General features: G+C 41.7%; 1 protein-coding gene across 1 annotated transcript in view; it reads left to right on the top strand.

Moving 5' to 3' along the window:
• LOC109898192 (insulin receptor) overlaps nucleotides 1–19,228 on the top strand; it is a 116,043-nt gene extending 96,815 nt beyond the window's left edge. The window contains exons 11-20 of the mRNA XM_020493055.2: nucleotides 3,503–3,786; nucleotides 3,938–4,086; nucleotides 6,744–6,900; nucleotides 7,185–7,281; nucleotides 7,427–7,494; nucleotides 7,609–7,838; nucleotides 8,110–8,383; nucleotides 8,675–8,804; nucleotides 9,253–9,387; nucleotides 9,652–19,228. Coding sequence (XP_020348644.1) covers nucleotides 3,503–3,786; nucleotides 3,938–4,086; nucleotides 6,744–6,900; nucleotides 7,185–7,281; nucleotides 7,427–7,494; nucleotides 7,609–7,838; nucleotides 8,110–8,383; nucleotides 8,675–8,804; nucleotides 9,253–9,387; nucleotides 9,652–10,012 — 1,885 coding nt within the window. The 3' untranslated portion in view covers nucleotides 10,013–19,228. The remainder of the gene's footprint in view (nucleotides 1–3,502; nucleotides 3,787–3,937; nucleotides 4,087–6,743; nucleotides 6,901–7,184; nucleotides 7,282–7,426; nucleotides 7,495–7,608; nucleotides 7,839–8,109; nucleotides 8,384–8,674; nucleotides 8,805–9,252; nucleotides 9,388–9,651) is intronic.
• Nucleotides 19,229–26,637: the final 7,409 nt, after the last annotated feature.

The raw sequence follows: 26,637 nt of genomic DNA, 5'->3' as shown, positions 1-26,637 counted from the left end.
AAGGACAAATGACTCGGTTGGGCAACACGGCCTTCCATCACCACCAACCTACCGAAGCGCAGCTCAGAGTAAATATTTATTGCATTTTCCTTTTCCAAATGGCCGGTAATTTAGAATGAATAAGATACTGTATTTACGATAGCATGGCTTCTCCCTTTGTTCCTCCCCTTTTCTTTTGAGTAACCAGCTGTCATATCTGTTCCGTACGCTAGGGACGTTTTCCTTTATGAAGTAATTTGTAATCAAGGTATGATTCATTCTGTGTAAATATAATTCTGTGTGATTAGTTAGGTATTTAGTAAATAAATAATCAAACCCAATTTTGTATTGCTGATTCAACTTGTTAGCCAGGGTTCGTGAAGATAACCAAGAATTTACAACTTTCAGATGAGACTGAATTAAGGTGACGATTAATATTGACTGCTATTGATGTAAAATATTACATAGTATAGTTTATTCTGAAGATAACAGCTCTATAAATATTATTTCGTGGTTCCCCGACTTTCTAGTTAATTACATTTACATGATTGAGCTAATCAGGTAATATTAATTACAGAGAAAGGATTTTATAGAATAGCATGTTATATCACTTAATCCGGCATAGCCAAAAACACGACAACAGTGACAGCCTAGTGAACAAGGAGTTCAGACTAGAGGTCGACCGATTAATTGGCATGGCCGATTTCAAGTTTTCATAACAATTGGTAATCTGCCTTTTTGGACAGTGATTTTGGCCGAAAACATTGCAATCCACGAGGAAACAGGCTTGACCACCTGTTACGTGAAAGCAGTGTCAAAAGGACCTTGTGGCTGCAATGAGCCAAGTAAGTTGCTAGCTAGCAATAAACTTATCTTATAAAAAACAATCAATCTTCACATAATCACTAGTTAACTACACATGGTTGATGATATTACTAGGTTAACTAGCTTGTCCTCCGTTGCATTTAGTCAATGCGGTGCCTGTTAATTTATCATTGAATCACAACCTGATTCAACTTCGCCAAACGGTTGAGGGTTTAACAAAAGCGCATTCGTGAAAAAAGCACATTCGTTGCACAAATGTACCTAACCATGAACATTAATGCCTTTCTTAAAATATACTTCTGTGTATAGATTTTTTTAAAACCTGCATATTTAGTTAAAATAAATGCATGTTAGCAGGCAATATTAACAAGGAAATTGTGTCACTTCTCTTGCGTTCAAGGCAAGCAGAGTCAGGGTATATGCAACAGTTTGGGCCGCCTGGCTCGTCACGACCTGTTTCTTCCTAACAAAGGCTGTGTTTAATTTTCCAGACTTTTACATAATTACGACATAACATTGAAGGTTGTGCAATGTAACAGCAATATTTAGACTTAGGGTTGCCACCCGTTCGACAAAATACGGAATGGTTACGTATTTCACTGAAAAAATAAACTTTTTGTTTTCGAAATTATATTTTCCGGATTTGACCATTTTAACGACCAAAGGCTCGTATTTCTGTGTTTATTATAATTAAGTCTGATTTGATATTTGATAAAGCAGCCTGACTGATCGTTGGTAGGCAGCAGCAGGCTCGTAAGAATTCATTCAATCAGCACCTTACTGTGTTTGCGAGCAGCTTTTAGCAATGCTTGACACACGGCGCTGTTTATGACTTCAAGCCTATCAACTCCTTTGATTAGGCTGGCAATAAAGTACCTATAAGAACATCCAATAGTCAAAGGTATTCGAAGTGCAAATGGTTTAGAGAGAAATAGCCGACGCGTCATAATTCCTATAACTACAACCTAAAACTTCTTAACTGTGAATATTGAAGAACTGTGAATATTGAACCACCAGCTTTCATATGTTCTGAGCAAGGAACCTAAACGTTAGCTTTTTTTACATGGCACATATTGCACTTTTACTTTCTTCTCCAACACTGTGTTTTTGCATTATTTAAACCATATTGAACATGTTTCATTATTTATTTCAGACTAAATAGATTTTATTTGTATTATATTAAGTTAAAATAAAAAGGTTCATTTTCATTCAGTATTGTTGTAATTGTCACTTACAAATGTATATAAAAAACGTCCGATTAAATTGGTATCGGCATTTTTTGGTCCTCCAATAATCGGTATGGGTATCGAAAAAAAATCTGTCACGCAATGACAGGCCAACATAGACACTCAACAACATAAAACACAGCTAACCCTGCCTTGGAAATGGCACCACACCTTCATGGCTTTCCCAATCTTTTCTTATGAAGGTATTGGGCTGAAACAGTCACTCAGACTTCCACCTGGGGTCAGCCAGTATGGCTGGTGTCATCATCATGCCTAGTTAATTCCTCTTTCCGCTCATCCCCTCTAAACCTTACTGGTGCTGCTAAGACTGGCAGAGAGAGAGAGAAAAGTAGAGGGAATAATATGCCATTTAGCACATGCTTCATCTAAAAATACTTATAGTCATGCGTGCATACATTTTACGTATGGGTAGACCCGGGACTCTAACCCACAATCCTGATGTTGCAAGATACATGCTCTACCGACTGAGCTTCAGAGGACCACGTAAATTAATGGACTGTCTGGAAACCACCGTGACCCAGTCCAGACCTGGCTAGTTCTGTTTTTTGCTGCCATTTTGGTTGACTCCAGTGAGTGGATTTCTGTCTATTGTTCTACTGACTGTCTGTATTTCTCTGGTAGTATAGTGACATGGCTGAGATGGGTGAGTATGTTCAGTTGTGCTGTCTGTCTGTGCATCACCAGGCAGCAAGCACTCTGTCAAAGAGAGCCTGTAATCAGACCCAGGCAGGCCTGTGACATCACTGTGGGCCCAGCCAGGCAGCCAGCATTCTGAAGACTCACTGTTAGACAGATAAATTGATAGTGCCCCTCCATGCAGATGTCAACCTGCCTGCTGAGGAAGAAGTTGCCTTAGTCTACCACGGGATCTGATCCAAGGTCAGATTACCATCCCTCAATTTGAACCTCAACCATTAGGAGAAAAGTCTGCACTCACCTCAGATGTAAACAAACCCAGTAATGTCTGGATGCCAGGCTCCCTGGAAGCATCCTGCACGCCATCTAGTGTTGATGAGTGTAGAGGAGATTTTTTTGGGGTCAAGCAGCATAGCTGAGTTAATGGGCACTGTGGCCAGAGAACAGGACTACTTACCACGGACTCTAACTCACAACATCGTTATCTTCACTTAACGCTTAATGGAGAATAGGAGGACAATTAATGTAATTGGTCAAACACCTGTTATTTTGGAGTTGTGGGCTGTGTTGGGTAGATACAACGGGTTTCTGGGATGAAGTAACTAACATTGATTTTCAGCAGAGGTAGGTAGGTAAGTTCCAGTATAGGACAACGAGGTTGTCGGTTATTGTGAAAGTTTGTTCATAATGACTTCCGCTGACAACTTTCATCTTAGCTCTTTTTAGGATAATACGCCTCATCTCACCTGGCTTCTCATCTCCCTCTCCTGTCCTCTACTCTCCTCCTGTCGCTCTCCTCCCCCTTTCTCCATCAGACCGTCTCGTCGGCGCCGCTCAGTGGGCGTGGCCAACGCCACCCTTCCGCACTTCCTGACCACTACCCCCACCCTGTCCAACGCGTCCACCACGCCCAGCCCAGATGGCGAGGGGGTGGAGGGCTCTAAGGTGACGTTGGTGGTGTATGCCAAGGAGTCGACCGTCATCTCCAACCTGCGTCACTTTACCAGCTACCAGATAGAGATCCATGCCTGCAACCACCCCACAGACCCCCAACGCTGCAGCATGGCTACCTACGTCAGCGCCCGCACCATGCCCGAAAGTAAGGCTGTACACGGAGTCAGACACACATATGAACTACAGCTTCTCTGCAAGTAACATTATGCATATTTGTACACTACACAGTACAGACACTCTTCTTTCATATTGCCCTTGCTGATCGTTCTTCCTGTGTTCTGCTCCTCTCCCTGCAGAGAAAGCTGATGACATTGTGGGCCAGGTGACCCATGAGATGGTGTCGGAGCACCCAGAGTCTGTCCACATCAAGTGGCTGGACCCCAAAGCCCCCAATGGCATGATCATCCTGTACGAGGTCAACTACAAGAGGTTGGGAGACCTTGAGGTTAGTATGAATACTAGGATGAAATTACTTAACTGTGTTTCTATCAATCGATTTCCCCCTGCTTTTTCTTGTTTAAAAAAATAATTTTCTTACTTGATTCTACAGAATTTCAATATGTTTGATTAGTTTATTACGTGTATACATGGTAGCTACAGTCAGAGTTTGATCTTTGCTCATCCTTTTTCAACCATTGTCTGCACTCATAAACATGGATTACCTAAACAACAACAATAATTGTGTGATGGTAGGGACGCAGGGCTGTCTTCCATACAAAAACCAAATTACTTAGGAACTGTGCACAGTTTTTGAGAGGTGTGTGGCCACTTGGAGACACCAGTTAGACCTCTCACTCAATCCCTTTTTAATAATTGTTCTTATTTTACACCTATTCCAAAATGTAAATGAATATTCTTAGTATGTTCCTAAATGTATCCTGAATATTTTCAGATTTCCTTATTGACAAATGCTGTGAAACGTACAGTAAATGTAAAATGCAAATACAATCAACAGTGTAATTTTTGGAACTTGTTGTGGCCTCACCTTTGGTCTGATTATTTAAAATGCTACCATGAAGATGCGAATGCTATTTAAAGTTCTTCTGTTAGAAACATTTAAATGTGGCCCTATCCATATATGCCAATGTCCAAGAGTGTAAGGGGTTAAAGGAAGCTATTTCAAATATTTAAGTGTGAAAGATAACAAGATTTGCTGATTTTGTTTTATGTAAATAAAATAATTTACAAGTTTGAGTGCTAGTATGCTAGGTTAAAAGCTGTTTGATTCACAGAAACCCTACTTTGTTGTTGAGGAGAAGCCTCAGGGAAAGACACATCGACAGTGGGGAGAACAAGTATTTGATAACCTGCAAAATCGGCAGTGTTTCCTACTTACAAAGCATATAGAGGTCTGTAATTTTTTATCTTCGGTCCACTTTAACTGTGAGAGACAGAATCTAAAACAAAAATCCAGAAAAACACATTGTATGATTAAGTAATTAATTTGCATTTTATTGCATGACATAAGTATTTGATACATCAGAAAAGCAGAACTTAATATTTGGTACAGAAACCTTTGTTTGCAATTACAGAGACCATACGTTTCCTGTAGTTCTTGACCAGGTTTGCACACGCTGCAGCAGGGATTTTGGCCCACTCCTCCATACAGACCTTCAGGTTTCGGGGCTGTCGCTGGGCAATACGGACTTTCAGCTCCTTCCAATGATTTTCTATTGGGTTCAGGTCTGGAGACTGGCTAGGCCACTCCAGGACCTTGAGATGCTTCTTACGGAGCCACTCATTAGTTGCCCTGGCTGTGTGTTTCGGGTCGCTGTCATGCTGGAAGACCCAGCCACGACCCATCTCCAATGCTCTTACTGAGGGAAGGAGGTTGTTGGCCAAGATCTCGAGATACATTGGGGCGGCAGGGTAGCCTAGTGGTTAGAGCGTTGGACTAGTAACCGGAAGCTGACAAGGTCGTTCTGCCCCTGACTTGCCTGGTTAAATAAAGGTAAAATAAAATGGCCCCATCCATCCTCTCCTCAATACGGTGCAGTCGTCCTGTCCCGTTTGCAGAAAAGCATCCCCAAAGAATGATGTTTCCACCTCCATGCTTCATGGTTGGTGTTCTTGGGGGTTGTACTCATCCTTCTTCTTCCTCCAAACACGGCGAGTGGAGTTTAGACCAAAAAGCTCTATTTTTGTCTCATCAGACCACATGACATTCTCCCATTCCTCCTCTGGATCATACAGATGGTCATTGGCAAACTTCAGACGGGCCTGGACATGCGCTGGCTTGAGCAGGGGGAACTTGCGTGCGCTGCAGGAATTTAATCCCATGGCGGCGTAGTGTGTTACTAATGGTTTTCTTTGAGACTGTGGTCCCAGCTCACTTCAGGTCATTGACCAGGTCCTGCCGTGTAGTTCTGGGCTGATCCCTCACCTTCCTCATGATCATTGATGCCCCACGAGGGGAGATCTTGCATGGAGCCCCAGACCGAGGGTGATTTAACATCATCTTGAACTTCTTCCATTTTCTAATAATTGCGCCAACAGTTGTTGCCTTCTCACCAAGCTGCTTGCCTATTGTCCTTTAGCTCATCCTAGCCTTGTGCAGGTCTATATTTTATCCCTGATGTCCTTACACAGCTCTCTGGTCTTGTCCATTGTGGAGAGGTTGGAGTCTGTTTGATTGAGTGTGTGGACAGGTGTCTTTTATACAGGTAACGAGTTCAAACAGGTGCAGTTAATACAGTTAATGAGTGGAGAACAGGAGGGCTTCTTAAAGAAAAACTAACAGGTCTGTGAGAGACGGAATTCTTACTGGTTGGTAGGTGATCAAATACTTATGTCATGCAATAAAAATCCAAATTAATTACTTAAAAATCATACAATGTGATTTTCTGGATTTTTGTTTTAGATTCCGTCTCTCACAGTTGAACTGTACCTATGATGAAAATGACAGAACTCTACATGCTTTGTAAGTAGGAAAACCTGCAAAATCGTCAGTGGATCAAATAAATACTTGTTCTCCCCACTGTATATTATAAACTCTGGTGTTCAGAGTCACACTGTTTATACAAAGCCTTGTGTGACTTAGTGCTATAACTGTGACGTAGCCATGTTATAACCACTCTATAACCTTGTAATAATGTGTTCCAGGAGCTGCATCACTGCGTGTCCAGGAAGGCCTACACCCAGATCGGCGGCTGCAGGCTGAGAGTGGTGCATCCTGGGAACTACACCGTGAGGATACGTGCCACATCGCTGGCAGGAAACGGCTCCTGGACCGAACCCACCTTCTTCTTCATGCCCGACAGTAAGTCCTGCCTGCCTGCTCCAATGGGAACTGGACATGCTTACACTTTCTGGAAAACAAATGTGAGCAGTTAATTTTGCTATGAGAGTGACGGGGTCGGCAGGTAGCTTAGACGTTAAGAGTGTTGGGGCCAATAACTGAAAGGTCGCTGGTTCAAATCCCAGAGCCGACTAGGGTAGCAGGGCACTTAACCCTAATTGCTCCTGTAAATTCCTCTGGATAAGAGTGTATGCTAAATGACAAAAATGTAAATTAGTGACCAATGGCTGCTGTGTTTGTTGCAGAGGACACCACTTCAATGAAGATTATCATTGGCTCAGTTATCTGCTTCATCCTGCTGCTATTCGTAGGAGGTGGAGTCTTCATGATCTTCAAGAAGAAGTAAGACTTGATTGATTAGATGTTTGGTATAATTGTTTTATTTATTTAAAAAATATATTCTTTACAATGACAGCCTGGCAAGACAAATAGACAAATTAAATATGCAAGGATACCTTTGACTAATCTGTGTGATCGTGTGTTCCAGACAAACTGAGGGACCCACTGGACCTCTGATCGCCTCGTCCAACCCAGAGTACCTGAGCGCCAATGACAGTAAGGACAACCAAACCCACACCTCAAACTGGTTTTGCAAGTTTGTTTTCTGTGAGGTGGTGTACATGTTAAAGTGTACTAAAAAGGATAACTTTCTCCATTTGTATTGTGTAGTGTATGTGCCTGATGACTGGGAGGTGGCGAGGGAGAAGATCAACATCTTGAAGGAGCTGGGTCAGGGCTCATTTGGCATGGTCTACGAGGGCATCGCCAAGGACATTGTGAAGGGCGAGCCGGACACGCGTGTGGCGGTGAAGACGGTCAACGAGTCGGCCAGTCTGAGAGAGAGGATAGAGTTCCTCAACGAAGCGTCGGTCATGAAGGCCTTTAGCTGCCACCACGTGGTTAGGAGCTTATTCATTCACTTTCGTTACTAACCACTATCTATTATCTGGGTATGATGACTGAGAATGTATTCCCTGGTAAGAAGGTTGACACAGTGGATCTTCTGTACTGTAGATTGAGCTTTTTGAGCAGATGGAGCCGTACAGAAACTGTTTCATGGCCGTACGTGTCATGCATTGGAATCCGTTTATATTGAGTACAGTTTTTTTTAAATAGAGAAATATATAATATCTCAATGGTCCTGACTCTCACTGCTCTCTCTGTCTGTAGGTGCGTCTGCTGGGGGTGGTGTCTAAAGGCCAGCCCACTCTGGTGGTGATGGAGCTGATGACCCACGGGGATCTGAAGAGCTTCCTGCGCTGCCTCCGACCAGACTCTGAGAATAACCCCACAGGGAAGCCCCCTCCCACACTGAAGGAGATGATTCAGATGGCGGGGGAGATAGCAGACGGCATGGCCTACCTCAACGCCAAAAAGTTTGTCCACAGAGATCTGGCCGCCAGGAACTGCATGGTGGCTGAGGACAACACCGTCAAGATCGGAGGTGGAGTACAGTAGAATAACAGAGTACACGATCACACTCGTGTGTGATTTTTCTCTACAGTTTCAACAAGTAAATCAGAACTGTGTGAGCCTTTCATAATTCAAGAGTCATGTGGCTCGATGTATGACGACTGTCTCGTGTGTCTGTGGTTGATGTATGACTGTCTCTCCATGACTTTGGCATGACCAGAGACCTCTATGAGACAGACTACTACAGGAAGGGTTAGAGTTATGATGTGATAATGCTATTTTACTGTAGGTTGTGTTTTCACTGTTCCTCTCCTCCACTTAGACTTTGGCATGACCAGAGACATATATGAGACGGATTACTACCGTAAGGGAGGGAAGGGTCTGCTTCCTGTCAGGTGGATGGCTCCTGAATCTCTGAAGGACGGAGTGTTCACCGCACATTCAGACTGCTGGTGAGTTCAGTAGGACACACCTGGCTGCCACGGATGTCTGATGGGATTTTCTGCTCATTCTTTTTTATTCCCCTCTATTCAATCTCTAACCTCCTTTTTTTGAGAGCATGTTTTTCCACTCCTCCCTCTTACCCCCTTCATGTCTACAGTAACTCTATAACCACTTTTTATTCAGTGACACTAGTCTAGGGGTATTTCAATCTTACCCTGCAGCCTACGTGGGTCCAGACTACTGATGGTTTTCTGTTCTGCCTGATAATTAATTGCACCCAGCTGGTGTCCCAGGTCTAAATCAGTCCCTTATTAGAGGTGAATAATGAAAAAAGCAGTGGAACTGGCTTTGATGTCCAGATTTTAATTTGAGGTCACTAGTCCTTTATTTCATTATTCACATCCTTGTATTGTTTTTGTCTTGAGATAATAATGTGTTGTACTTGTCTATCTCCAGGTCATTTGGTGTGGTATTGTGGGAGGTCAGCACCCTAGCAGAGCAGCCTTACCAAGGCCTGTCCAACGAACAGGTCCTCAAGTTCGTCATGGACGGAGGATACCTAGACAAACCAGAGAACTGCGTAGAGAGGATGTACGTGTCTCAAACACTGTAGACTTTTAGTGCATTGTGGGATCTGTAGTATTTTACTTTGATGTGCCATACCAGCCATACAAAGTACATGAGGTATATATTTTGATTTGGTTAAGTGTTTGAGTTACCACTACTACATGCCTACAGTATTACTTGGGCTAGTTTTGCTTCAATGGGGACCAACAGAGGTGAGCGGCTTGTGGATAGAGCTCATAGATTTATTTTTCTCATTCATTCATCTTTCTCCCTCTTCTCCTCCCTCAGCCACAACCTGATGTCGATGTGCTGGCAGTACAACCCCAAGATGCGTCCCTCCTTCCAGGAGATCATCGAGATGTTGAAGGAGGATGTTCACCCCAGCTTCCAGGAGGTCTCCTTCTTCTACAGCGAGGAGAACAAGCTCCCCGAGACAGAGGAGTTTGACTTGGACCTGGAGAACATGGAGAGCATCCCACTGGACCCATCGTCCTACTCCCAGAGAGAGGACAGCGACAGTGTATCCAGAGACAATGGATCCAGCCAGAACCTAAGGGGCAACTATGAGGAACACGTGCCCTACGCACACATGAACGGTGGCAAGAAAAACGGACGAATCCTATCATTGCCGAGATCCAGCCCTTCCTAACATTTCCTAAGGTTTTCTTCCTCCATTCAAACTATTTAAATTGTTTAACTCTTGCAGAAGCCCTTAAAAAACTGATCTCAGGACATGTATTTTCTTCCTCACAGCTGCCAAGCATGGTGGGACACACGATGCAAACATTTTGGTATATGTTGAAAGACATTTTTGCATTTATCCAGAATCATCTACTACAACTTTCTACTATCTTTATTTTTTTGTTCACTATTGCCATGTTTCCAGGACTGGTTGATGGAAAAAGAAAAAGAAACTGTGAACACTTCTCTCTCTTTCTCGCTCTTTCCAGGCTGCCCCATCTCTCTTCCATTCTCTTGAAAACCTTTTCAGATTGTGGCCTTTTTATTTGTGGCCTGTTAACAAAGAGAAGTGTCCATCAATACTTGTATTAATTTCCTTTGAATTTCCTTTGAAATTAGACCGGTTTGAACCATGGGACGGCATAAACTCTCTAGAACAAATGTCCATTCGTAGAGAAATTTTTATTTAAATTTTTTTGTGCAGAATTCCAAACTTTACAGAGATTATTTTGGTGTTTGGTGAATAGTTCTAATTTATTAGCATTTTTTTGTCTCACTTTTTCAGTTTTATTTCTGAGTCCTCACATTATGGCTGAAGGATATTTAAACAGTTAAAAGTTGGGCAAAATAGTTCCTCAGACTGACCAATAGCTGCTGCTTTCATATATTTTTGTGGATATAGAATATATAATAAATATAGTATATATGGAATATTTGGTATTTATATCAATATTTTATATAGAATATATACAATATAGATGTTTTTGTACATAGTTCGTATTTGTAATGTTTTCATCTGAGGCTTTTCTGGTAAGATCGTTTTTTTTTTCTCCCTCTCTAACCCCAGATATCACACTAATTGGCCGCCAGTGCTCTGTTGTCTTAGACCTCCACACGTGGTTTTACTTCTCTTTCAAACCCTCAGGAGAACCCTGTTCTCCTCAGCAACAAAGGGCAGCCCACTATTTTAGAAAAATCATGGCATCTTTCAAATGTTGTTCGTCCTGTCAGTAGAAGCGTTTGGGTGGGCCACTATGCTAAAATGACAAGAACCAAAAACTGAAGTGGGAATGAATGGTGCCTTGGTCTGATGGAGCCATGGTGTAGATGTCCATGTTGTGTTAAAAATGTGTCTTATCTTTGGTTGATCATTAGCGATCTGTTTGATTGATTGATGTTATCGGTGGGGCTAGAAATGTGATGTCTGCTTGCTTGGACAGACAGTTTGTCTTGGCCTGATGATTGTACTTGGCTTGTGCTCTCTTGGCTTGTGCTGTTGGTAGTGGGGATTTATAGGGTTATAGTTGGGTCATAGATAGGTAGATGGGTCTCCTATCTCCTCCACTGGAGTCAGAAGCCCATATAGGTGGATGTATTGCAGGACCACATACCATCAGGGCTTTGAGAGAGATATAATGCAGTGCTTCATATGAGTAACGAGCATCAGCTCTACTCCAGCACAACCCCCATGTCCTCAGACAACTGGGTTTGTTTTGACCCTACCACCACCCTACACCCTCTCCCCAAATAACGATAGCCCATTGGCTGTAATGTTCGCTGACACAGGAAGGAGGTCAGAATCAGGCTGCTGGTGGAATTTTCCATGTTACTGTGGTTGAATGCTTTTGATTTTGAACATTTTGGAAAGTTCCTATTGCATTCAGAGTCCACAGCGGGCAGCAGCGAAAGAGAGGGAGGGAGCCGTTAGATGAAGGTGTGTGTGTGTGTCGGTGTGTACTAACGGAGGGAGGTGGTGGTATGGTATGAGTCAGGACACGCTGTAGCTGTACAACAAGTGCTGCTTTACCCCCAGGGCTGGGCTAACATTCTACTATTGGCAGTGGAGACCGTGTTCGGACTTGCTGTGTGCCCGTTATTCACAACCCCTTCTCCCTTCCACCCGAAAGAAAAAGATATTGAACTTATTTCCCCCTGCCTTTAATTTGGGTTTCTTTCAATCCCACACCCTCCCATTTGGATTGTGGTGTACCCCTCCCCACAATTTGGATTGTAACCCATCACTCCAATATCTAAAGATGGGTTGTGAAAGTGTAAACCTCTGTCCATTTACATTCATATTATTAAGTTCCATACAGACATTTAAACATTCCTGTCAGCTTCTTCCCAGCACAAGACAAAGTCCTTATTTGTTTTTAAAGTACACACACACTTATTCTATGTGGCACAAATCACAAATTGGTGTTACCTACATAAATATTGATTGAAAAGTGTCTACATGGCATTCCCATTGAGAAGCACAAATAGCCCAATCATTAGTAGTTCACACACACACACACACACACGTCTCTATTTGTCCCATTATCCCTCCCTCTAGCCAAAGGCAGTGATACTCATTGTCTATTGTGAGAAGCATTGATAAGGAACAGAAAAGCACAGACAGGAGCTAAGGGTAAGTCAATCTGACCTGCGTCCACTCAGCAGTTTGAGCCTGTGTGGCTGTTTAGAGCTTACAGTTATAGGCCTGGTGTTATTAACCCTAACCTGCCCATTCATCTTCGCCCAGTTATCACTGTTTACCCCTCTATGTCTGTATGTCTGTCTGTATCGGAGATGGTGGAACCGCATCAGCCCCCACCCAGTGCCTTCTCAACCAACCACAGACCAGAGAGATGGATGTACATTGCACAGGCTGGGTACCTTTTTTTTTTTTGGCACATACTCATGTTAATGCGTAGCTACTGTGTGTGTGTGTGTGTGTGTATTTATACATGTTAGACAGAGTGAGAGAAATACGACTCGTAGATGGGAGCTAAATCCATACCGTAAATCTCAAGTAGTACTTAGAGATGATGAGAAAGATATGACAGTTGCTAAATAACTTATATCTCTCTGTTTCTACGGGGAACATCGGCTTGTGAGAGAAGTATGTGGCTAGTTTTTGGTCAGTTGTTGTAAGGGTTGAATGGCAAGTTCATTTAGTGCTATGGTGTTCAAAGTTTAACCACCTTTTCTGGTTCTCGCTGATTCTTGATCTACTCCACTTACTCGAATGCCCCCCAAAATGTTAGTTTTTTTTCTCAATCAGTTACACTCTCATACATTTTTACTTTGTAAATACTAAAGAATATATTGTCTGGAGAAAAAGTGGGAAACCTCCCTCACAACTGTGCATACAGTACATGCCCATAACGAGAGATAAATGGTGGATCTCTACATATGACCATTGTCTCTTTATTGCGGTGTGTATACAAGTGTATGCAATTTTCAATTCAGAAGATCACCATCATCTTTGAAAAATTACAGATATTTAATATTTTATTTATTGTATTATTGTATAAAAAAAAACACTGTTCGCTTTTTGTCCGTTTTTTAAATATTGAAAGTCAGGTAAAAAATAAATAATAATAACCTAGTTAAGGGTAGAGCTATAAATGTGAAAAGGAGTTGTTAGTTGTAGTTTCTATGTATTTGGCCACAGTCTACCTCAGTGGGTGTTTGGAGGAATCAGTTTGAGACTACAGCATCTTTCTTCGTCTGTCAGTCTGTTGGTATCCCTGTAGTTCAAATCAGAGGACAGGGACAGCCCCTTTAAAGAGATTAAAAAGATAAGACCCTGCGTGTTTCTCAACATGCGTACTAACATGCTCCGAGCACGCAAATTGGACCACGAGAGGGTCGGATTATGAGTCCAAATCAAAGTATACATAATCCCCCCCCCCCCCCCCATAATCTCGAATGCGTACTCCGTTTGTAAATATTTTTGAAGCATGCATCGATGCACACTTCAACAGAAAGTATGCAAAGAAATATGACTCAACCACGTAAAAAATGATGTAACATTTTTTACATCAATGGAGGGCATTAGTTGAGCTGAAGAGAGAGAAAATACACATCAACCTCGGAATGAAATGCATATTCACATGTCATATGTTGCCAGACTACGATATTTTTTTCTTGATACCTTCATAAATACCTGCTGTTTACCTGCCTACTTACAATAGATTGCAAGCCCATAATAAGTCAATAGGGCTAACTGGCTAGCTACTACTGTTAGCTAGCCAGATAGCCATGAAGAATTGCTAGCTTAACTACCCACGAATAACTGACATCTATTTTTATTTAACCTTTATTTAACATCTATCTTGCATAATATTTGTTTTAGATCATTTTTGCCTGTTAAACTATCTGTTTAGTTTTATTATTATGATTCACATTTAGCTAGCTGATAGTTATGAAGTAAAACGGTTGCTTTGTGTATATCTTGTTTCATCTCTCATGCCATTGTCCTGGCTGGAAGACGGTTCAGTGAATGGCTAAATCCATAGTAAGTCAATAGGGCTAACTGGATAACTAGCTAGCCACAAAGAATTGGTAGCTACCCGTGAAAAAATTTAAGTCTACCTGGCATAACATTAGTTTCAGGTCATTTTTTGCATTTTTTGTTCTAACTAGCTGGCTAGCTAGATTATTACGATTCACATATCTACCTGATAACTATGAAGTAAAACGTTTGCTTTGTGTATATCTCATTTCGTCTATTGCTGCCATTGTCCTGGCTGAAAGACGTTTCAGTGAATGGGGAGGTGAAGCGTAAGGTAATATACAGTTGAAGTCGGAAGTTTACACACTTGGAATTAATCACACAGCTGGAATTAATCATTCTCTCTACTATTAATCTGACATTTCAAATTCTTAACATAAAGTGGTGATCCTGACTGACCTAAAAATTGCATTTTTACTAAGATTAAATGTCAGGAATTGTGAAAAACTGAGTTTAAATGTATTTGGCTAAGGTGTATGTAAACTTCCGACTTCAACTGTAGTAGGGGGGATGGCGAATGCTTCTCTACACTCTCGTCCTCACAAGAATGTACTCGAGAACGTCGTCGGAGAATGCACCCGGAGCATGAGAGTATGGAGTACGGTAGAATGCATTGAGAAACACCCTGATCAGAATAAGAAGAAAGTAGCAAGTTTTGACCCAGTAATTATCCTGATTAAGAACTTTTTTTCTCATATTCAAACTCCACATTATTTTAACAACCAAGTAGGTTAACCCCCAGTGTTGTGTGAAGCACAATCTCAATGCGCTTTTAAATGTTGCCCCAAATTTGGTTAGAAATGTATTAGAACAGGTATAACAGTCAAGAATGTAGTAATATGACAACAACCTTTTGACTGGTGATTAATTATGAAAAATGTGCGTTTTAGGTTCCCACTCCCATTTATTTGAATAGGCTTTCAGAATCCCAAGCGTCAGGTTTCTTTTTGAAATGAACAGAATTTTTACATACCCTGTAACAACGGTTAATGTAATAGCTGTTGTTTCATACCCGCTAGCTGATAGTTGCTTTGTGAGCGAACCAGACTGCTTTGCTTTTGTGCATTTATTGTTCTAGGGAAGACTTGATTTGAGCTTTTTTTATAGAAATTCTGCATCAAGACAGAGTAGTCCAAATCATGATTGCATATTTCTTGATCACATATCCATAGTCTGCAATAGCTCAGCCTTGGTCATGCTTTTCACCATTGACTCACCATAGATTAACTCCTCAGTGTTTGTTTGTGTGGGTATATACACTACCGTTTAAATGTTTGGGGTCACTTTGAAATGTCCTTGTTTTTGAAAGAAAAACACTTTTTTTGTTCATTAAGATAACATCAAATTGATCAGAAATACAGTGTAGACGTTAGTTGTAAATTACTATTGTCGCTGGAAATGGACTATTTTGTTTGAAATGGAATATCTACGTAGGCATACAGAGGCCCATTATCAGCAACCATCACTCCTGTGTTCCAATGGCACGTTTTGTTAGCTAATCCAAGTTTATCATTATAAAGGGCTAATTGATCATTAGAAAACCCTTTTTGCAATTATGTTAGCACAGCTGAAAACTGTTGTTCTGTTTAAGGAAGCAATAAAACTGGCCTATTTTAGACTTGTCTAAAATAGGCCATAGGTGTGTTCGATTACAGGCTCAAAATGGCCAGAAACAAATAACTTTCTTCTGAAACTCATCAGTCTATTCTTGTTCTGAGAAATGAAGGCTATTCCATGCTAGAAATTGGCAAGAAACTGAAGATCTCGTACAAAGCTGTGTACTAATTCCTTCACAGAACAGCGCAAGCTGACTCTAACCAGAATAGAAAGAGGAGTGGGAGGCCCTGAGCAAGAGGACAACTAGTCTAAAGAAGGCCAGTTTTATTGCTTCTTTAATAAGCACATCAGATAAGCACAACATAATTGCAAAAGAGTTTTCTAATGATCAATTAGCCTTATAAAATGATAAACTTGGATTAGCTAAGACAGCATGCCATTGGAACACAGGAGTGTGTCTAGTGTGTGTATATATATCTCCCAGAGTCCCTGTTCTTCTCAGTCAAATACGGACAGCATTTAGTCTCAAGGCCGTTTAATGTATCCTCCAGAAGTGTTTTTATTTCTCTGTTCTGTTGTTTTCCCTTAATGTTGTATGTATTTTTTTCTACTGTGAATATCAAGAAATGACCTTATTGTTATATCAATGCCATGGAATGGGTCTGTCTGGACACTGCATGCCTCCGCTGGTCAAAGAACTAGATTTTAACTTCTCAGGGAGGCACGTGTATCGGGAGTTGGGTGATGGAAGGAGCTTCCAACCTGTTTCTGACTGAAGTGCAAGTGCTTTTGGCATCCTAGCAAATCATATTTTAGGGGAGGTGTAGCTTAGAAGTTGTCAACAAACAACCACCCTCTTGCAAATCAAATGTTCAGCCTTTAAAGTTAATGATCTGATTGTATGCCTGTTATCATTGTGATATGTGGTGTTCACTGCCCCCAGCTGGCTGGATGGGGGAAGTGCAGCATCAGGACTCGAGTGTGTAGCCAGGGCTCTGTCCCATAGTGCCTTGCTCAGACAGACTGCCCTCCTCCTAACGACACAGCCAGCCAGACCCTCAGTGCCATGGACTGGACTAATCTGATCTGCCATGGACTGGATGGTCTCATCTCATCTCCCAACGTCCCAGCAGGATAATACTGAAGTATTAACGTATTATGCATTCTAAGACAGGAGATAGTTGTGTTCTGTACTCATCGCTGCAGTGAGAGGGATGCAACACATCCCCTTTGCTTGGCTGGATGATTCATGATATAACTGTATTGGGATAATTGCTGTATGTGGACGATATTCATGGTTTCACCAAAAATGTTGAACTTCTTGTCTCTACTGGGGCAAAGCTCTTGCTTGAATTCTGCATGAACCCAACCATCCCCAGCTGATTTAGTTTTTAATTTAATAGAATTTTGTATTTTGGCCATCTCTTTGTTGATGATAGTCCAACACCCAAAGCACATGGGATCATGTATAATTAGCAACTGTTGATTGCATGACATGGGGAGAATAGAACTCCCATTTAAAATAGTGGCAGATATCGGGGAAAAATTGTATCACTTGATTTAGGGAAGTTTAGGTTTAGTTTGAAACTCAAATCAAATGTTATTTGTCACATGTTTAGTAAACAGCAGGAGTAGACTAACAGTGAAATGCTTACTTACTCTGATAACCTGAAAATGGAGTTTGACAGAGCATGCTAGTGCTGCAGCGCAGGTTGAGAACAAAGCATTGTATGTATTTTATTGTTTTAAAAAGAAAGTATTACATTTAGAGATGTTTATTTCTATTCCTTAGGGGGGGGAGGGGGAGGAGGGAAAATACAATTACTTTTCTGTCTAATCTTTTACTACCCTTGTAGATTATTGAATTGAACATTGTTGTCAATGTATAGAACTTTTTCGAAATGAAATACCAAAGTTAGATGTTTTTAGTCATGACACTACCCCAGTATGCAGAGCAGATACAAGTACTGTACTGTAGATGTACTATGGAACAGCACAACGCTGGCTGGATGTGGCCTAAAATGTTCATTTGATCATGTTCCATTCCGTTGTAGATGCATGTTCCCGTGTTTGTGAACAACTCATGCGTTTTTACCACTGCCCACCCGTTAGCATGTTTTTATTTGATTTTTTATTATTATCTCAAAATATCACACATTGCTATGTTATGGGGGGGGGGGGGGGGGGATGATGTGTTTCTTTCTGACCAACAGCCTACAGAAAAGTCATGTAGATTTAGTTGACATTTTGCTTTTCGATGTGAAAAACTGGAAAAGACCACTGCACGTTCGCGGAGGAAAACAACATGAAATCCGAAATAAATAAATAAGCTATAAAGTGTATCAGAAACTATGGTGATATCCCAATCTAATGTGTAGGTGGTTCTTAACCATTTAACATGGGGCAGTATGAAGAAAAACACCATCGCTATGTATTATGTACAATGTCTGTTTAGTAGTGTAATGAAATGTGTACGTGTGTAAGGCTATGGTTGGTATGGCTTAAACAGAGACGCCACTTTTACAACTGACTCGGCTCGTCTACATAATGATTTCTATATATTTGCCCTTGCTGAAAGTTTTTGTTCAATGTCACGTCAAATTTATTGAAGTGTAATTGTTTGACAAATGGATGAGGGTCAGGTGGGGGGTTCAGTATAGTAGTGGTGGGTGTGGTGATATTGAGGGTTTACGGGGTAAAGGGATCCTAGTCATGCTGTCTTGCCAGTGGTCTGCTTCGTTTTGACACAGCTCGCTACGTGTTAAGGTCTCTAGCCCCGAGGTGGAGTTTTAGGTGTCTGTATCGTCCTTGGTTAAAGTCTTGCCATGGGTTGTGTTTATATCTGATTGCTGCTCCTTCTTCTGTGCACATAGATGGCCACAAAATGCTTTGTGTGTAGGCTGGCAGGATACCTCTTCATGATCCTCTGTCATGTTATTTTTTAGAAGATTTACTGATGTATTCGTCATTGATAATGTATAGCTACATTTGTCACACAGATGCATATGCAGGTGACATGTATGTGTATCACACCCATGTACAACCACAAAGATGGCTACATCCCAACACTGGATCAGAATGTGCCATTATATTTGTGTATATCACATATATACATATCATATTAATGCTCTTGTCACTTCCACACACAATTACACATGTGCAGGATCAAAATGTGCCATGACTAAATAATGCCTGACAATTTATTTTTTCTATGTTTTCAAGGAGAAGCAGTGACATGTACAGAACATTTTGGAATGATATGAAAATAAAATCTTACTGTGTGTAAATGATTGTACAATTAACTGTTTATATTAAAATCATGAATAAAATTATTGGATTTTTTAATTTTTTATGTCAACTAGGTCAAATTAACTAAATGTAGCAATCCCTCTCCAGATGGTACTGCGATGGCATTGCCGTTTTAAACTGATCCACTTGAGTGAACTGCAATGCAGTCCACTAGTATCTGCCAAACGGTTTGTACTTTACAGTACTAGGAGCAGAACCAAGTATTTAGAGTTAGAGCATTGAGGTTTCTGCATTGTGTTTACATGACAGCATTCTATGGCAGCCATGTTAGCTCATCATTAACATAATATGGGAAGAATGTATTCACTACCTAACTGAATGTCTAGAATTAGAATAATACTAAAAATTCTATAAATTGGTCAAACTCAATATATGGCTCTGACTACGAGTAGGATAATATTTTGCATAACCAGAGAGAACAGAACATGAGCTGTTGTTAAATGACATGATTTCATATTTATTTTAAGACTGATCTAAGGCCAGTTTTGCAATTCCCTCACCTGATGGGATTTGGGAAGTGTAAGCTGGTCCTGGATAGGTCAACATCGACAACCTGGACCAACTTGTGTTTAACTCGATAGGATCCTTGTGTGACATCTTTATTCAAATATTTGTCACATGCTTCTTCGTAAACAACAGGTGTAGACTAACAGTGAAGTGCTTACTTACGGGCCCTTCCCAACAATGCAGAGAGAATTTTTGTTGTTGTAAATAAAAATAAAAAAAGAACACAAGGAATAAATACACAAGTTACGATAACTTGGCTATGTACACAGAGTTCCAGTACTGAGTCGATGTGCAGGGGTACAAGGTCATTTGAGGTAGATATGTACATATACAGTTGAAGTCGGAAGTTTACATATACTTAGGTTGAAGTCATTAAAACTCGTTTTTCAAACATTCCACAAATGTCTTGTTTAACAAACTATAGTTTTGGCAAGTCGGTTAGGACATCTACTTTGTGCATGACACAAGTCAATTTTCCAACAAATGTTTACAGACAGATGATTTCTCTTATAATTCACTGGATCACAATTCCAGTGGGTTAGAAGTTTACATACACTAAGTTGACTGTGCCTTTAAACAGCTTGGAAAATTATGTCATGGCTGTAGAAGCGTCTGATAGGCTAATTGACATAATTTGAGTCAATTGGAGGTGTACCTGTGGATGTATTTAAAGGCCTACCTTCAAACTCAGTGCCTCTTTGCTTGACATCATGGTAAAATCAAAAGAAATCAGCCAAGACCTCAGCAAAAAAATGGTAGACCTCCACAAGTCTGGTTCATCCTTGTGAGCAATTTCCAAACGCCTGAAGGTACCACATTCATATAAACAAATCAAATCAAAGTGTATTTGTCACATGCGCCGAATATAAAAGGTGTAGGACTAACAGTAAAATGCTTACTTACAAGGCTCTAAGCAATAGTGCAAACAGTAAGTAAGCAAAGAAATAAAACAACAGTAAAAAGACAGGTTATATACAGTAGCGAGGCTACATACAGACACCAGTTAGTCCGGCTGATTGAGGTAGTATGTACATGTAGATATGATTAAAGTGACCATGCATACTGTATATGATGAACAGAGAGTAGCAGTAGCGTAAAAGAGGGGTTGGTGGGTGGCGGGACACAATGCAGATAGCCCAGTTAGCCAATGTGCGGGAGCACTGGTTGGTCGGCCCAATTGGGGTAGTATGTACATGCATATATGATAAACAGAGAGTAGCATCAGTGTAAAAGAGGGGCTGGGGGGGCACACAATGCAAATAGTCCGGGTAGCCATTTGATTACCTGTTCAGGAGTCTTATGTCTTGGGGGTAAAAACTGTTGAGAAGCTTTTTTTGTCCTAGACTTGGCACTCCGGTACCTGAGGGGGAAAAGGTTTTGTCGTGCCCTCTTCACGACTGTCTTGGTTTGTTTTGACCATTCTAGTTTGTTGTTGATGTGGACACCAAGGAACTTGAAGCTTTCAACCTGCTCCACTACAGCCCCATCGATGAGAATGGGGGTGTGCTCGGTCCTCATTTTCCTATCGTCCACAATCCTCTCCTTAGTCTTGGTTACGTTGAGGGATAGGTTGTTATTCTGGCACCACCTGGCCAGGTCTCCGACCTCCTCCCTATAGGCTGTCTCGTCGTTGTCGGTGATCAGGCCTACCACTGTTGTGTCGTCTGCAAACTTAATGATGGTGTTGGAGTCATGGCTGGTCATGCAGTCATGGGTGAACAGGGAGTACAGGAGGGGACTGAGCACGCACCCCTGGGGAGCTCCAGTGTTCAGCATCAGCGTGGCAGAAGTGCTGCTACCTACCCTCACCACCTGGGGGCGGCCCGTCAGTAAGTCCAGGATCCAGTTGCAGAGGGAGGTGTTTAGTCCCAGGGTCCTTAGCTTAGTGATGAGCTTTGAGGGCACTATGGTGTTGAACGCTGAGCTGTAGTCAATGAATAGCACTCTCACATAGGTGTTCCTTTTGTCCAGGTGGGAAAGGGCAGTGTAGAATGCAATAGAGATTGCATCATCTGTTGATATTGTTAGGGAGGTATGCAAATTGGAGTGGGTCTAGGGTTTCTGGGATAATGGTGTTGATGTGAGCCATGACCAGCCTTTCAAAGCACTTCATGGCTACAGACGTGAGTGCTATGGGTCGGTAGTCATTTAGGCAGATTACCTTAGTGTTCTTGGGCACAGGGACTATTGTGGTCTGCTTGAAACATGTTAGTATTACAGACTCATAAAAAACATGAGTTGGCGCACACCCAGAAAAATGTGTTTGTGTGGAGGTGCTGACTTACAGCGAATAAACTATCAAAATAAAGAGAGTTGCACACTCCATATACAGTGCCTTGCGAAAGTATTCGGCCCCCTTGAACTTTGCGACCTTTTGCCACATTTCAGGCTTCAAACATAAAGATATAAAACTGTATTTTTTTGTGAAGAATCAACAACAAGTGGGACACAATCATGAAGTGGATCGACATTTATTGGATATTTCAAACTTTTTTAACAAATCAAAAACTGAAAAATTGGGCGTGCAAAATTATTCAGCCCCCTTAAGTTAATACTTTGTAGCGCCACCTTTTGCTGCGATTACAGCTGTAAGTCGCTTGGGGTATGTCTCTATCAGTTTTGCACATCGAGAGACTGACATTTTTTCCCATTCCTCCTTGCAAAACAGCTTGAGCTCAGTGAGGTTGGATGGAGAGCATTTGTGAACAGCAGTTTTCAGTTCTTTCCACAGATTCTCGATTGGATTCAGGTCTGGACTTTGACTTGGCCATTCTAACACCTGGATATGTTTATTTTTGAACCATTCCATTGTAGATTTTGCTTTATGTTTTGGATCATTGTCTTGTTGGAAGACAAATCTCCGTCCCAGTCTCAGGTCTTTTGCAGACTCCATCAGGTTTCCTTCCAGAATGGTCCTGTATTTGGCTCCATCCATCTTCCCATCAATTTTAACCATCTTCTCTGTCCCTGCTGAAGAAAAGCAGGCCCAAACCATGATGCTGCCACCACCATGTTTGACAGTGGGGATGGTGTGTTCAGGGTGATAGCTGTGTTGCTTTTACGCCAAACATAACATTTTGCATTGTTGCCAAAAAGTTCAATTTTGGTTTCATCTGACCAGAGCACCTTCTTCCACATGTTTGGTGTGTCTCCCAGGTGGCTTGTGGCAAACTTTAAACGACACTTTTTATGGATATCTTTAAGAAATGGCTTTCTTCTTGCCACTCTTCCATAAAGGCCAGATTTGTGCAATATACGACTGATTGTTGTCCTATGGACAGAGTCTCCCACCTCAGCTGTAGATCTCTGCAGTTCATCCAGAGTGATCATGGGCCTCTTGGCTGCATCTCTGATCAGTCTTCTCCTTGTATGAGCTGAAAGTTTAGAGGGACGGCCAGGTCTTGGTAGATTTGCAGTGGTCTGATACTCCTTCCATTTCAATATTATCGCTTGCACAGTGCTCCTTGGGATGTTTAAAGCTTGGGAAATCTTTTTGTATCCAAATCCGGCATTAAACTTCTTCACAACAGTATCTCGGACCTGCCTGGTGTGTTCCTTGTTCTTCATGATGCTCTCTGCACTTTTAACGGACCTCTGAGACTATCACAGTGCAGGTGCATTTATACGGAGACTTGATTACACACAGGTGGATTGTATTTATCATCATTAGTCATTTAGGTCAACATTGGATCATTCAGAGAACCTCACTGAACTTCTGGAGAGAGTTTGCTGCACTGAAAGTAAAGGGGCTGAATACTTTTGCACGCCCAATTTTTCAGTTTTTGTTTTGTTAAAATGTTTTGAAATATCCAATAAATGTCGTTCCACTTCATGATTGTGTCCCACTTGTTGTTGATTCTTCACAAAAAAATACAGTTTTATATCTTTATGTTTGAAGCCTGAAATGTGGCAAAAGGTCGCAAAGTTCAAGGGGGCCGAATACTTTCGCAAGGCACTGTATAAACTCCCAGAAAATTATTGGGTATTTACCAATGTTTCGGCATAACTGTGCCTTCTTCAGGGCAATTTCATGAATTCTTGAACAAGGTTATGTAGACAGACTGTAATTAGTGCAAACAATGCAACATATTCGTCACATGTAATCTTTTGGTTCAAACATAATAAGCATAATAAGCATCATGAACAGGGGGAACATATCAGGTGTCCGCTAATAAGCTGTAGAAGGAATATATCAATTTATAAGACTTGTTAATAAAAGAAAGAAAGAATTGTTCATAATAAGTTGGTCATGAGGTCAAAGTCAATATTCAGACCACTAGGGGTCAATATTTTTAGGTAGGATATCCAGTAAGCCTCCCTTTGTAGTATTAGGATCTCAATGTTACTTCCTCTCCTTGGCAGAGCAACATGCTCAATGCCTGTGTATTTGAGGGAGGAGATTGCATGGTTAGCTTCAACTATTTGACACCTGATTGAACTGCAGTGTCTAGCTATGAATTGTTTTAATTGTCTTTTCATCTTTTCCACATGAACAGGTGATGAGATTACTCCCATGGTCTTTGCATGTGATGATACCCCTAACAGGAATTCTTCTAACTGTATGTGGGTGTCTGAAGAAGGATGTTTTTATAATGCTATTGCACAGTGCACATGAGCCACATTTGTAGTTCCCATTTTGGAGCAGTGGCTTCTTCCTTGTTGAGCGGCCTTTCAGGTTATGTCAATATAGGACCCGTTTTACTGTTGATATAGATACTTTTGTACCTGTTTCCTCCAGCATCTTGCTGTTGTTCTGGGATTGATTTGCACTTTTCGCACCAAAGTACGTTCTCCTAACCGAGCGGTATGACGGCTGTGTGGTCCCATGGTGTTTATACTTGCGTACTATTGTTTGTACAGATGAACGTGGTATCTTCAGGCATTTGGAAATTGCTCCCAAAGATCAACCAGAATTGTGGAGGTCTACAAATTCTATTCTGAGGTCTTGGCAGATTTATTTGGATTTTCACATGATGTCAAGCAAAGAGCCACTGAGTTTGAAGGTAGGCCTTGAAATACACTGCTCAAAAAAATAAAGGGAACACTAAAATAACACATCCTAGATCTGAATGAATTAAATATTCTAATTAAATACTTTTTTCTTTACATAGTTGAATGTGCTGACAGCAAAATCACACAAAAATGATCAATGGAAATCAAATGTATCAACCCATGGAGGTCTGGATTTGGAGTCACACTCAAAATTAAAGTGGAAAACCACCCTACAGGCTGATCCAACTTTGATGCAATGTCCTTAAAACAATTCAAAATGAGGCTCAGTAGAGTGTGTGGCCTCCACGTGCCTATATGAGCTCCCTACAACGCCTGGGCATGCTCCTGATGAGGTGGCGGATGGTATGCTGAGGGATCTCCTCCCAGACCTGGACTAAAGCATCCGCCAACTCCTGGACAGTCTGTGGTGTTGGTGGATGGAGCGAGACATGATGTCCCAGATGTGCTCAATTGGATTCAGGTCTGGGGAACGGACGGGCCAGTCCATAGCATCAATGCCTTCCTCTTGCAGGAACTGCTGACACACTCCAGCCACATGAGGTCTAGCCTTGTCTTGCATTAGGAGGAACCCAGGGCCAACCGCACCAGCATATGGTCTCACAAGTGGTCTGAGGATCTCATCTCGGTACCTAATGGCAGTCAGGCTACCTCTGGCGAGCACATGGAGGTCTGTGCAGCCCCCCAAAGAAATGCCACCCCACACCATGACTGACCCACCGCCAAACCGGTCATGCTGGAGGATATTGCAGGCAGCAGAACGTTCTCCACGGCGTCTCCAGACTCTGTCACGTCTGTCACATGTGCTCAGTGTGAACCTGCTTTCATCTGTGAAGAGCACAGGGCGCCAGTGGCGAATTTGCCAATCTTGGTGTTCTCTGGCAAATGCCAAACGTCCTGCACGGTGTTGGGCTGTAAGCACAACCCCCACCTGTGGACGTCGGGCCCTCATACCACCCTCATGGAGTCTGTTTCTGACCGTTTGAGCAGACACATGCACATTTGTGGCCTGCTGGAGGTAATTTTGTAGGGCTCTGGCAGTGCTCCTCCTGCTCCTCCTTGCACAAAGGCGGAGGTAGCGGTCCTGCTGCTGGGTTGTTGCCATCCTACTGCCTCCTCCACGTCTCCTGATGTACTGGCCTGTCTCCTGGTAGCGCCTCCATGCTCTGGACACTACGCTGACAGACACAGCAAACCTTCTTGCCACAGCTCGCATTGATGTACCATCCTGGATTAGCTGCACTACCTGAGCCACTTGTGTGTGTTGTAGACTCCGTCTCATGCTACCACTAGAGTGAAAGCACCGCCAGCATTCAAAAGTGACCAAAACATCAGCCAGGATGCATAGGAACTGAGAAGTGGTCTGTGGTCACCACCTGCAGAACCACTCCTTTATTGGGGGTGTCTTGCTAATTGCCTATAATTTCCACCTGTTGTCTATTCCATTGCACAACAGCATGTGAAATGTATTGTCAATCAGTGTTGCTTCCTAAGTGGACAGTTTGATTTCACAGAAGTGTGATTGACTTGGAGTTACATTGTGTTGTTTAAGTGTTCCCTTTATTTTTTTGAGCAGTGTACATCCACAGGTACCCCTCCAATTGACTCAAATGATGCCAATAAACCCATCAGAACCTTTTAAAGCCATTACATCATTTTCTGGATTTTTCCAAGCTGTTTAAAAGGCACAGTCAATTTAGTGTATGTAAACTTCTGACCCACTGGAATTGTGATACAGTGAATTATAAGTGAAATAATCTGTCTGTAAACAATTGTTGGAAAAATTACTTGTGTCATGCATAAAGTAGATGTCCTAGCCGACTTGCCAAAACTATAGTTTGTTAACGTAAATTTGTGGAGTGGTTGAAAAACAAGTTTTAATGACTCCAACCAAGTGTATGTAAACTTCTGACTTCAACTGTACACAT

The sequence above is a fragment of the Oncorhynchus kisutch genome, linkage group LG10 (genome assembly GCF_002021735.2).
Source record: "Oncorhynchus kisutch isolate 150728-3 linkage group LG10, Okis_V2, whole genome shotgun sequence".
Taxonomy (NCBI): domain Eukaryota; kingdom Metazoa; phylum Chordata; class Actinopteri; order Salmoniformes; family Salmonidae; genus Oncorhynchus; species Oncorhynchus kisutch.
The sequence above is the reverse complement of the archived record's forward strand: the minus strand, read 5'-3'. Positions and strand labels throughout refer to the sequence as shown.